Source organism: Hyperoodon ampullatus (genome assembly GCF_949752795.1).
Source record: "Hyperoodon ampullatus genome assembly, contig: scaffold_482, whole genome shotgun sequence".
Lineage (NCBI taxonomy): Eukaryota > Metazoa > Chordata > Mammalia > Artiodactyla > Ziphiidae > Hyperoodon > Hyperoodon ampullatus.
In genome coordinates this window covers 91,586-105,402 of record NW_027640854.1, presented here as the reverse complement: position 1 = coordinate 105,402, position 13,817 = coordinate 91,586, and the positions used below count along the sequence as shown (strand labels likewise).

At 45.4% G+C, this 13,817-nt stretch overlaps 1 protein-coding gene across 1 annotated transcript in view; it reads right to left on the bottom strand.

Moving 5' to 3' along the window:
* LOC307070017 (myoferlin) overlaps positions 1–13,817 on the bottom strand; it is a gene marked incomplete at both ends in the record, with an annotated part of 138,473 nt that overhangs the window by 76,311 nt on the left and 48,345 nt on the right. Inside the window, 4 exons of the mRNA XM_079728635.1 lie at positions 719–769; positions 855–917; positions 4,288–4,416; positions 5,302–5,468. Coding sequence (XP_079584761.1) covers positions 719–769; positions 855–917; positions 4,288–4,416; positions 5,302–5,468 — 410 coding nt within the window. The remainder of the gene's footprint in view (positions 1–718; positions 770–854; positions 918–4,287; positions 4,417–5,301; positions 5,469–13,817) is intronic.

The following is a 13,817-nucleotide window of genomic DNA, read 5'->3' as shown; positions in this document are numbered from 1 at the left end:
AGCCCATGCGCTTAGAGCCCGTCCTCCGCAACAAGAGAAGCCACCGCAATAAGAAGACCGTGTACCGCAATGAAGAGTAGCCCCAGCTTGCCACAACTAGAGAAAGCCTGTGCACAGCAACGAAGACCCAATGCAGCCAAAAATAAATAAATAAAAATAAATTAAAAAGAAGAAGCCCATCCCACGTAGAACTGCTGAGAAGGCACCAACCAAGTCTTTGTCGTTAACTGCAGTGTGAGTTACTTGGAAAAGCATCTTGATTCTCTTCCCTGGTTTGGCTTGCCTTTCATACTCCAGATTTACAGTAACTGGCTTTGTAGATAGAGCTCTGGGCCACTGGCAAATGGAGCTGGGTAATGGGCTTCTTGCCACGGTCAAGCACCCTTCCCTTTGTGGCAGTGAACTGGCTTCCATCCACAGCAGGAACTCTGTGAAGGGCCCTGGTGTGCCAGTTTCTGGGCATCTTGCTTTAGGACACTGGTAAGTGCTGTACTTTGGAAGTTGACTAAACCCAGGTCAGAGGACACTCAACTGGCTTCTAGCGCCCAGGGCATTCATGTCCAGTCTTCAACAACAATCATAGCATCAATGCCTTACACATGACCTTAAGAGATGTCACCAAGATGGGCATCCTGAGACCTGGCCAGGAATCAGATTCCTCATTATGAAAGTGCCCATCTTTGATGTAAGTTGCATGAAACAGACAGTTGACACCCACCTTAAATTCCCCCATCAGACAATCTGCCCGCAGAGAATGGGAATTATAAACCTGGAAGAAAGGAGAGCAGTGAAAAGATTATCGGTTTCATCTGGCAGTTAGTGAGCACCACCCTCCTACTCCGTGGCCCCCTTACCCGAATGCTGATGACCTCATCCATCAATTCAGAAGGACTCAGGTGGACATTGTAGAAAAATAACTGTCGAAATGAGAGGAAAATGTTTGAATATCAGCAGGGGTAGTCTAAGGTTTAGTGGGATCTGATGCTACAATTTGGGGGGGAGGGCTTTCCTAAAAAACTACAAGACACGGGCTTCCCTGGTGGCGCAGTGGTTGGGAGTCCGCCTGCCGATGCGGGGGACGCAGGTTCGTGCCCCGGTCCAGGAAGATCCCACATGCCACGGAGTGGCTGGGCCCGTGAGCCATGGCCGCTGAGCCTGCGCGTCCAGAGCCTGTGCTCCACAACGGGAGAGGCCACAACAGTGAGAGGCCCGCGTACCGCAAAAAAACAAAAAACTACAAGACACAACCCCAAATTAGGTGTGACCACATGAACCCACTGAAGGACCTTGGAAAAGGCTCTCAGGTTAAGTGTCATGAGCTTCAACTTAAACTCTGCATGTCAGAAAAAGGAAAAAAAGTTAAGTAACAACTGTAGTGTTTTTTTAACTAAATAAAACTGTTCATTTGGGACCAGATATCTAGTAGCTAACTAAAGATCTAAGGCAGGGACTTCCTGGTGGCGCAGTGGTTAAGAATCCGCCTGCCAATGTAGGGGACACGGGTTCGAGCCCTGGTCCAGGTAGATCCCACATGCCATGGAGCAGCTAAGCCCAAGCACCACAACTACTGAGCCCATGCTCTAGAGCCCACGAGCCACAACTACTGAGCCCACGTGCCACAACTATGGAAGCCCATGTGCCTAGCGTCCGTGCCCCGCGAGCCCGTGCCCCACAACAAGAGAAGCCACCGCAATGAAGAGTAGCCCCCGCTCGCTGCAACTAGAGAAAGCCTGAGCAGCAACAAAGACCCAACGCAGCCAAAAATAATTAATTAATTAATTAATTAATTAAGGAAAGAAAAAGAGATCTAAGGTTATTTCATGTGCTTAAGGCTTGCATGTCTGGAAAGTTGAGGTTAATTCTCTTCCATTTTTAGTGCTACTGTTTCTATCCAGTGACTCTAATTTTATTCTTTCTAACAAAACACTTTTAAAGCCAACTCTGCCCATTAGATAATGTTAGGGCCTCAGTAGAGTCGGTAGAGACCACGTTTTAACTCATTGTTACACTTAAGTTTAAGGTTGATTCCTGGGAAATGAAAATTGGGTATAAAAAGGTTGTACCATAAAGCCAAAGTTTATGTGCCAATAAACTTTTGTCCTAAGAGAGAAAGACTGAGCATTTACTTAAACTGAGACTTGTTTCTACTTTTTACTTAGAAATATTTCAAATTCACAGAAAAAAATGAAAATTGTAAATAAACACCATCTTTCACCTATGTTCACCAACTGTCATCGTTTTGGGACACTAGCTTTTGGCTTTGTCACTTTTTTTTTTAACTGAACTATCTGGAAGAAGGTTCTAGATAACATAACACTTCACTCCTTAAAAATACATTTGCATGCATCTCCTAAGAGCAAGGATATCTTTTCATAAAACCATAATATAATTATCACACCCAAGAAATTTAACATGTAACATAGTCAATTTTCAAATTTCTACAATTTTCCTGAAAAAAGTTCTTTTTAGCTTTTTTTTTAAATCTAGAATAAAATAAATAAGTAAATAAATAAATCTAGGATTCACTCAAGGGTCTTACTTTGTATGTGGTTGTTGTATCTTTTTAGTTTCCTTTTATCTAGAACAATACTCCTGGCTTATTTTTGTTGTTTGTTTATTTCTATCAAGACCAGTTGCTTTGCAGAATATCTCACAATCTGGATTTTTGTCAATTTTTCCTCATCGTTAGATTCAAGTTGACCATTGGACAAGAAATGACACAGATGATGCTGATTACTTACATTATGTCACATCAGGACATACATGTCCATTTGTCCCATTATTGGTGATACCAAGTTTAATCACTTGGTTAAGAATATGTGTGTAAACTAGGGATTTTTTTAGTAAAATCCTTTTATTGATTTATGAATTGGTCTGAGAATCAGTTATTTGATTCTTCCCTTTTACCAAGAGATCTAATCTCAAAAGAATTCATTAAAATGGAAAATTCTGAGCTGGAGATTCCTGCAGAATGAGGTTGAGTAAATATTTGTCCTGCATTATAAACACTTGGATGGGTCCTACGCTGTAGGCATCAAGTTGTCCCATATCTCATCCTCCCTGCAATCTTGTCTTGTCCTCCAACGTGACTCTCTCCCAGCCCTTCCTGAAGTCCACTTCCAGTGCCCCATCTCCATAGGCACCCACCTCTGTGTTAGCTTTGACACTACCTAGCTGCCTGCTGTTGCCTGCAATTCATCTAAGAAGTTAGAGGTGAGAATAAGATGGGGCCTTTGAAAAGCTGGGGTCCAGGTTGAACAAAGGGAAAGAAACAGGAGCACCACACAGAAGAAACCAGTTCCTTTTGTGAATAGAGGTCAGAAAAAAACCAACACCAGAGCCAGGGCTGGGATTACAAGCTGTAGGGACCTGTGGGACCTGTGGGACCTGTGGTACTAAAGGCCTGGCCTCAGAGACCAGAGCATGAGACCCAAGGAACCTCAGAAATGCATCTCCTCAGCAGAGTAAGGCTGGACTCTGAAAAATTCCCCAAACTTATCATTTCTCTTCAGAGTCCTAAACGTGGAGTTTTGTGGCATTGAAGACCACTGTCAAGGTATTCAGTATTTTTGAGGAGTGTTGCAGAAGAGGTCAACAGAACAGGCTATAACCTCAGTATGGAGGAAAAAAACCGTTTTTGCTCATAATTGCTTTTTTTAACCTATATTATTTTTATAGTCAAGTAGGTTTTGACACCTTTGAAAATCGGGTTACTTAGTTACATGGAGTCACCACTCAGAGACATCTGCTAATTAAAAAGAGCAAAGCCTGGGTTTCCCTGGTGGCACAGTGGTTGAGGGTCCGCCTGCCGATGCAGGGGACGTGGGTTTGTGCCCTGGTCCGGGAAGATCCCACATGCTGCGGCGTGGCTGGGCCCGTGAGCCATGGCCACCGAGCCTGTGCGTCTGGAGCCTGTGCTCCGCAACGGGAGAGGCCACAACAGTGAGAGGCCCGCGTACCGCAAAAAAAAAAAGAGCAAAGGCAGGTGTAAGTGCTTTGTGTGCTCCATCATAAGGGTTGCGAGGACCCATTAGAAAGGTCTCCCTCCACAAGTTGTTGCAAAACCACCAGAAAGACACTGGCAGCTCTGAGAACCAGCGACAAAGCAGGCCACTTGACTTCAAGACCCAGTGGTTCTTAGAGCAGAACGTTTAACACCGGAACTTTGTACTGTGTGTGCACAGGTGTTCCCCTCCCACAGGGAACTGGGGAGAGGTGGGTGGAAGCCGGGAAGGTGCATATAAATAAAACAGACTCACAGAGCAGAACATGCATTTACCCGTTTACCTCATCAAAAAACGGATTGTTCCCTCGCTTGATTCTTGTTCGGTGGGTCTGGCCACAGATGTGGACTTTGACCACAGGCTTGATGTTGTTGCCACTTAACTGCCGGCCCTCGATCACCCAGATACGGATCTGCAAGCACAGGAGGGGAGTCGTCACTGAGCCTTTCCCAGCACGGCATGTAAGAGAATCCTCAGGTGTGGCCTCAGCTCGTTCACCTGTCAGGACCGTTGAAACCAGGCCAGCGCAGCTTTGCAATGTCCTGTGCTTGCGGACTGGGGGCAGCCACCTGCGCTCATTCTCATGATGGGAACTGGGGTTGGGTTGCAAAAACCAAGATCGGTAGTGGGGTTGCAATAGTCCAGAGCTGGCCCAGGAAAGCACAGGACACGACAGAGGCTGCTGCTCAGACCCCAGCCTCCTCCTTGGTCTTTCTGAGCCCTGAGAGGTACCAACTCACTCCATGGCTGTCTCCCAAGGAAGTAGCCAGAGCTGTGAAAAACACAATACCTGTGACTCTATTCTTTGATTAGCTCTTTCCTACCACCGAAGGGGATTTTTTTTTTTTTTTTTTTTTTTTTTTTTTTTTTTTTTGTGGTACGCGGGCCTCTCACTGTTGTGGCCTCTCCCGTTGCGGAGCACAGGCTCCGGATGCGCAGGCTCAGCAGCCATGGCTCACGGGCCCAGCCGCTCCGCGGCATATGGGATCCTCCCAGACCGGGGCACGAACCCGTATCCCCTGCATCGGCAGGCGGACTCTCAACCACTGCGCCACCAGGGAGGCCCCCACCGAAGGGGATTTTATTTCTCTGAAGAGCCTCATGTGGATTGACTACATCTACTGCTGCTTGCAGAAGAAAGATGGGGAGCTCTTCTTATTGGGTTTGTGCCCTGACATCTCTTTTTATTAGTTGAGCCACTGCCCACAGGCAGAAGCTCTTCCAGCAACACAATTGCCAGAAGCTGGGCAACACAGTGTTGGTACAACGGGAATATGGCCCCTCGGGCTGTTCCTACCTGGAAATCCTGTGGCTTGTTGGACAGCATCCACCGGCTGTTCTTCCCTTTTGTGAGCCTTCGGGCAAGGTGAGCTTCCGACACCATCCGTCCCTGCCCCCTGGGCCCCGGGCCCCTGACCGTACTGTCCAACCCGTCTTCATCACCGCCATCCTCCTCCTCTTCTCCTAAAACACCAAAGAGGGATCAGTCAGAGATGGCCCTCACCCTGCATGCATCTGAACACTCTGGTTTCCTGGACCCAAGAGGGTTTTCCGTGTTCCTGAGGCAGCAGGTGAAGGAGACACTTCTTGGTGGCACTGACTTGGGATGAGTTGTGACTCAGATACAGCTTTTTTAGGAAAACGTGTTCACGTGCATCAGAGCACTCATTCAGGCTGTCTTCAAGGTGACAGGGAGAACGTCAGAGGCCATGGGGAGAGCGAGGAGATGGTGCAAGTGGATCCAGCCAGAAATCACTCAGTTCTGACCTGGGAACCCTGACTGAGGTCAGGGGCCTTCCTGCAGCAGGACGGCAAGGCGGGGAAATGCCGGGGAAAATTGAAGCCTTGCAGGGGATACTCCAACTCCACCCTTCCCACTGCAGATCTTTTCTCTAGATCTTTACTCATGAGGTTTTGTACTGTCTCCTTTCTGCCTGAGCCTCCTGATTCTCCAATGCCCTCTCCACCCTCATGGCAGATGAGAAACTCATCCCCAGTTTCTTGCCATGCAGACCAAGCTGGCCATCATGCTCTCCCTTCATCCTCCTGGTCTGTCACTTCCATATGCATCTGTCCCCTAGCTTCTCTTCACACTCAGGGGGAAAATGTGTTTCAAGTGAACCCCCTCCCCATGCCTGAGATTCCACTCCCTGCTGATTCTTTGAGGACCCCTTAAATGTCCCCCCTTTCAAGTGCCTCCAGTGGTTCCTTCCCCATAGGGACCGCCCCTCTGCCTTCAGATAGACACAGGTCTTTCTCTCCTAAAATAACAAAAAAATCAACTCTGCCTTCTATATCTTCCCTTTTTATTATTCACAAACTCTTTAAAACTCAATGACAAACTTCAGTTATTTTTTTCTTAATAGACAAAAAGTTTGAACTCCTGGTAATCTGTACAATATAATTCAAGAGAGACTAGAAGACCAACTAACTACCCTGTCTAAAAAATACCAGCATTTGCACTCCCTACCTTTGGATCTTGAACCTCCTCCTTTACAACGCAAAATCACGTAGGAGACAATTTCAATATGCAGTCATCTGCCAGTCACTGACATCATAGTATGAATTAGTTCCATCAAATCACCGTGTAGCACGGCTCTTAAAGCTTGGGCTTTGGAGTCATGCTGTTTGGGTTGGAATCCCAGTTTTGAGCTACGTGAGTCTGAGTAAGTCTCTTAATTTCTGTTTCAGTTTCCTCATTTGTAAAAAGGGGGAAATAATAGTATTTACCACTAGGTTATTGTAAAAATAAAATTAATGTATATGCAAGGCCTTTAATACCGTGCCTGGCACAAAGCACAACCCAACAAATTAATCTTTTCTTCCTTTTTCTTCTTTTTTTTAGTTTTGTTGAGAAGTCAGTTTTGTTGGAGCACTTCCTAGCGAGCAGTTAAGGGGCGGGGGTGGGGGGCAGTGAGTGAGCAGCACAGGGGACAGGGCCTAGAGTAAGAAAGGGGCAACCACAAGGAAGTAAAAGGTCCCCCCAGTGTACTGCCTCAGAGTTTAGTCCAGGAGGAAACTTCCTCCTCACCACCCCTCCATTCATTCTCGCCCCGTCTAAGCCCGGCACCTGTTCTGCAAAGGTCAACCGTGAACCTCTTCCTGCTAAGCTCAGGGCCCTTTTCTGAGTCCTCACGCTTCACCTTCCATGGCATTGGACACTAGGGCCCACGCATACTTCTCTGAATTGTGCAGCTCTCCTGCTGGCACTCTGACTAAATATTTTCAGCGTCTTTCGTGGCCCCCCTCTTTGTCGCCAATTCATCAAGTGTGCGTTCCCGCTCTGTTCCTCAGCCCTCTGGCTCCTTTGACCCAACATTCTCTGGAACCACACTTCAGCCTTTCAAGGAGCCACAGACCCGCAGAATTTAGACTAGAAGGGACCTTAAAGATCCTCATCTAACCTGCCCCTCACCCCATTTTATAGGTAGAAAAACTGAGGTCCAGAAAGCTGAAGCAACTTGTTAGGTTATTAGGAGCTGAGCTAAAACCAAGACCACATCTTCGCCCTCCCTCACTGGTTTAAGACTGGATCTAGAACCAGGCTGCAGGTGAAGGTGATGCTGTGCCCCTAGTTCCTCAACATCTTTGTCAGGACACCAGGAAACCCCACAGAAGCCACGGGTGGAGAATAGCTACCTCTGCATGATAATCTGGGCCTCCACTTCCCTATTCTTTAAGAGGCTTCAAAAGAAGGGTTTGCCTGGGGCCCGGATCCAAGCTCTCAGAATGTCCTTCCTCTTCTCCACCAGGCGGGTTCCTCACCTCCCTCAAATTCCAGATGAAACACTGTCTTGCTCTGTCCCCACCCCCCCCACCGGAGTGAGTCCCCCGTCTCGTGTCTACGACACATTATTCTATCCAGTCCTCGCCAGTCTCGCACCTGTTAGTAACCTGTGCGCCTCCCCACTACCATCCACTCTTCAGAAGCTGGGGGCTTGCCCTTTTCTTCTTTGTACCTGCCCTGTGCCTGACACGCACCCTTCTAGTACATAGCAGGGGCTTGATGAATGTGGAATGAGGAAACAAACGAACGCGGACATCCTGACCCCTGCCTGAGCCTCCTCGAGTTCTCCAGCAGTTGGGCAAAGCTCCCGCAGGGCTCGCAGGAGGGGGCACCCAGATGCCGGTGGGACACTCCTCCCAACCCTGGCACCAGCCTCAGGGAAGCACAGACAGTCAGGCTCCCCTGTGCAAACTTGTTCCAGACTGGACAGTGGTTGGGCCACATGACTTTAAGGCTCCTGCAACAACTAACATGAACTTTCTTGGACCACCTTGGGCCCAGGTGAGATTTCCTCCCTGCTGTGGACTGTTCCACTTGGGGTTGGTGGTTGTTTATGGCAAAAGAAGGGGTAAATCGTAGCCCTTTGTGGTGCTGGACTCTGAACAAATCCTCTTTAAGCTCTTGATGGATGTTCCAGAAACAGACTGCAGGTAACAAAGAGCCGATTTCTTCTGGAAACCTTCTGCTAGTCAGACTTTAGGCTGAAGGGATGGGTCAGAGGGAAACCACACCAAGTCCTGTCTACCACCTGCATCTCTACGTAGCAGCAAAAGGCTGTTTGAGCAGGAAATCGCCCCTTTATGTGGCAGGAAGCCGCACAGAATTAAACAATGCTAACACCCTAAGTGTTCCACAAAGAATGACCGGGGCCCTTAGGGCACAGCCGAACACACCCTTCTGCACAAGTTGTGAAATTACCCAACATTAGCCACTGAACTGGCGTGCCCCGCCCCATACTGAGACCCAGGCACACAGCCTTGGCCCTGGAACACAGCCAAGAGGATCTACAAAGTATGAGTGTTTCATGACCACAGAAGGCAATAGTAAGTTCGGAACTGCTGACTGAATAGGAAGTTGCTGGTTGTATTTGCTTCCTAGGGCTGTTGTAACAAAGTAGCAGAAACTGGGTGACTTAAAACAACCAAAATTTATTCTCTGACAGTTCCAAAACCTAGAATTCCAAAATCAAGATGCTGGCAGGGCCATGCTCCCTTAGAAGCCTCTAGAGAAAAAGACTTCCTTGCCTCTTAGTAGCTGATGGCTCCTGGCAATCCTTGCTGTTCCCTTGGCTTGTGGCTGCATCACTCTAACCTCTGCCTCTGTTGTCACATGGCCTTCTCCACTGTGTGTCTGTGGGTTCTCACCTATTCTCATAAGGACACCGGTCATTGGATTTAGGGCCTGCCCTAATCTAGTATGACCTCATTTAACAGATTACATCTGCAAAGACCCTATTCCCAAAAAAGTTCACATTCTGAGTTTCTGTGTAGACAGGACTCCAGTGGCCATCTTTTGTATCTCTCCAGTTTGTTCTTTCTATGACTCCAGTCCACAATGTGCAGTCCCACAGGCTGCCCCAATCTATGGACCACATCACATCCCCTGCCCCCCACTTCATGTCCTTTTCTCCTAACCTGTTAGATTCTGGGATCTAACACTGCAATCGCTCCTCTAAGTGCCCCTCAATCCCTCCCTTCCCCTCACTTCATCGTACTCACCTGGTTCATTTGACTCTCCACTTACTACACTCATTCACAAAGGTAACTGAACTTGAACACACACCTTACTGACTAGTGTCACTTTAATTTCACGATCTCAAACCTTCAGTGGACTCACAGGATTGCCCAGCTATCCTACCATGTTTCCAAAGTACCTATGTCCAAGTTCTCCTAAATCCTGGTTTGAAATGGCCATTGATTAGCCAACAAGGTCAAATCCCTTCACCTTTCTGAACTCCCACCTGTTTTGCACCTTGAAAGCTTCCAACATTCTATCCTTCTCACCATTAGCTAATGACCTTCCTTCTCATTTCACAGAGAAAATAGGCAATCAGGGTGGCCAGGACTACCCTAGCCAGCAGGCTTCTTTATCCAAACACTTCCCATGCCTCTCATCTTTTCCACCTAAGCACTAATTGGGCCACTATCCCACCTAATCCTCTTCCATTCCTTGATGGAGACTCCTTTCTTTATGAATATTTTTGCGCTTTTTTTGGTCAATATTTACTATTTCCCCACAGCAACCCTGTTTTTCCAGAGTCGTAGAATGCCAATCTCTGCCTATGATATTAATTTTGCTTCTCATGACGAGGTCTTGTTAAATGGTCGTACTGGTTAAGGCAGAATTTAATTACCTTGGGTCAAAGGTCATTGCAAAATCAGGAGAAGGCTGGTATGGTATCATCAGTGTAAGTTCAAAAGTACAAAGCAGAACATGAGAGAGTAAGTTTCTAAGCATGAAAACATTTTGGAGATAATATGCTGATTTAGCTGGAATGTTGAATAATAACCTTGCTGGGTTTCTAACATGCTAAAAGTTATATAAATAAATATCTGCATTCAACCATAAGCAATTCATTACCTTTCACTCTGATTTTTGGGTAAATGGCACTATATGGGCCCTGAGAATCTTCTGGAACAGTTCCAATACATTGACCAAAGCAAAGGTACCATAAAAGTGCCTGTAACCAAACAGTGATGCAAACACAGGCTGGCAGGGCAATTCTGGCAGCATCTACCTTTGACTGAGGGAGGCTGTGAGCCAAGCTAGGAAATGCTGCCCAAAGAGCTCTGTCTGGATCAGGACAAGACAATGTTAACCAGGTAAAATGCTCAACTCCATGGCTTCTCAAAGTGAGCTCGATAATCAGCCTTCATCAGGATCTCCTGGAAGTTCCTGTTAACCATACAAGAAGATTGGGCAGTTCCCCTAGATCAGCTAAATTAGACCCTCTGGAGATAGGTGATGGCAATCTGCACATTTAAAGATTTCCCCCGATGATTTTTACTATGTCTCTAAAATTTAAGAACCACTTGTTTATTATCATCACTTTGACTTTCCGAAATATCCTGGGGGGGAAAAATGGCCTAATACAATCAGTTTGCTGGACAAAGCCAATTAGAGACCTAATCGTGGAAACAGTGCCTGCAATGGTGTTCTAACACATTGATCATGTTCCAGGGCAGCTCTGAACAAGACAGTCCCTTGTTCAGAAAACTTCCCATGGATCCTCAAGGTCTGTTCATCAAGGACAGATGTCCCAGTCTGGCACTCCCGGCCCTCAGGAACATGTTTCCCTTTTATTACTCCTCTGAATGAATCAGTCACTTTGGCCTATACACTAGTGTTCACCAAAATGCCCCTCATGAACAAAAATTTAAACCATATCTATTGCTCATCCATCATTCACTCATTCATTCATTCAATCAACCATGCATTTATTGGACATTGTGGTTTTCCAAGTGCTGTACTAGGTGGTAAGGATACACAGTTGAAATACACAGCTGAAAAAGCACTTTCTCTAAGAAATTGTTTCCCACATAATAATTAGCTTAGTCTTCCCTTGAGGAATTTATTAGATGCAGCTCTGACCTATAGTTATTCATGTTTATATCTTACCTTTCTACTGAAACACAAGCTCCTGGTGGCAAACAATACCTTTCTCACCTCTGTATGCTCTACAGACAGGTATCAGTAAATGTTTTCTGAACCAGAGTGAATTTAACTTCAAGCAAAGTGACTCTGGTGTTCATGGAATGAAATGAATTTGAAGTGTGGCCAACTCTGGCTATGAATGTTTCCTGGTTTTTTTTCTTTTTTTTTTGCACTTCTAGCATTGAACAATGTATACTTTTAACAAATTGTTCTTCAAAAATAGATGTGAGACTTTAAAAGTAGTTTATTCTGGTCACGGGGATGTAGACTCCAGTCAAGCTAAATGACATCTGGCAAATCAAGTCGGCAAAGTAACAGGTTTTCAGAAGATCAAGCCAGTGGTCTGAGTCAGCCCACCCCTCTGTCATGGGAAAAGTCTCAGAGGCAGGCAATGAAAAGCAGACCTTCTGACACCACACACTTTCAGTTAAGCCACCTACACCCCAGGCTCTTCAACCTTTGTCATTTTGAAATAAGAGCTTCAGGAAAGCATTCCTTAAAAGGGAACCCCTTAGATACAAACCAAAGACCTGATCCATGAAAGCAATCAGATAAGCTGGGCTTCATTAAAATTAAAAACTTCTGCTCTGTGAAATACAATATTAAGAGAATTAGAAAACGAGCCAAGAAGTGGAGGAAACATTTGCAAAAGACACATGTGATAAAGGACTGTTATCCAAAATATACAAACAACTCTTAATCTTGAAACTCAACAATAGGGACTTCCCTGGTGGTGCAGTGGTTAAGAATCCACCTGCCAATGCAGGGGATATGGGTTCGAGTCCTGGTCTGGGAATATCCCACATGCCGCAGAGCAACTAAGCCCATGTGCCACAACTACCGAGCCTGTACTCTAGAGCTCATGAGCCACAACTACTAAGCCTGCGTACCACAACTACTGAAGCCCATGCGCCTAGAGCCCATTCTCTGCAACAAGAGAAACTACTGCAAATGAGAAACCTGTACACCACAATGAAGAGTAGCCCCCGCTCACCACAACTAGATAAAGCCCGTACACAGCAACCAAGACCCAACGCAGCCGAAAAATAAGTTAATTTAAAAAAAATTAACAATAAGAAAACAAACAACCTGTAAAAAAAAATGGGCCAAAGACCTTAACAGAAACCTCACCAAAGATATGCAGTTAGCAAATAAGCATATGAAAAGATGTTCCACATCATATGTCATCATGAAAATGCAAATTAAAACAATGAGATACCACTACACAGCTATTAGAACGGTCAACACCAAATGTTGGTGCAACAGGGACTCTCATCCATTGCTGGTGGGAATGTAAACTGGTACAGCCACTTCAGAAGGCAGTTTGGTGGTTTCTTACAAACTACACATACTCTTACCCTATCACCCAGCAATCATGCTCCTTGGCATTTATCCAAAGGAGTTGAAAACTTAGGTCCACACAAAAACCTGCACACGGATAACCTGCACACGGAAACTTATAGCAGCTTTACTCATAATTACCAAACTTGAAAGCAACCAAGATATCCTTCAGTAGGTGAATGGATAAATAAACTGCGGTACATCCAGACAATGGAGTATTATACAGCACTAAAAAAAGAGCTATCAAGTCATGAAAAGACATGGAGGAACCTTAAATGCACATTACTAAGTGAAAGAAGCCAATCTGAAAAGACTGCATACTGTATAATTCCAACTCTGTGATATTCTGGAAAAGGCAAAACTACGGAGACAATAAAAAGATCAGTGGTTACCAAGGGTTGGGGGGGTGTGTGGGAATAAGACGAATATGAAGAGCACAGATGATTTTTAGGGCAGTTAAAATATTCTGTATGATATGATGATGATAGATATAGACCATTATACATGTGTCCACACCTGTAGAATGTAAAACACCAAACGTGAACTCTAAGGTAAACGATGGACTTTGGGTGATTATGATGCGTCGATGCAGGTTCATCCTTTGTAAAAAAAAAAAAAAAAAAAAAAAAAAAATGCACCATTCTGGTGAGTGACATTGATAATGGGGAAGGCTATGCATACATGGGGGCAGAGGGCATTCTGGAAATCTCTGTATATTCTTCTCAATTTTGTGGTAAACCTAAAACTTCTCTTTAAAAAGAGTCTTAAAAAAACAAAAAACAAAAACACACGAACCTCTGAGGTATTCAATTCCCATGGTCTATGGTCATAATTAGTTTCTTCGACTTGCAGAGGTGAATTTTCCTGATAATCTTCACTTTTGTGTTCTATCATTAACATTTCAAATTTCTTCTTTGCAGATCCCACTATGTGGATGGTAACCTTTAAAATCAATATCAGTAGTGGTGAATAGTGGTTATCGTAGGTTGGGACTATGAGAGATTTGTATGTTCTTGTGTCTTATATTCCCT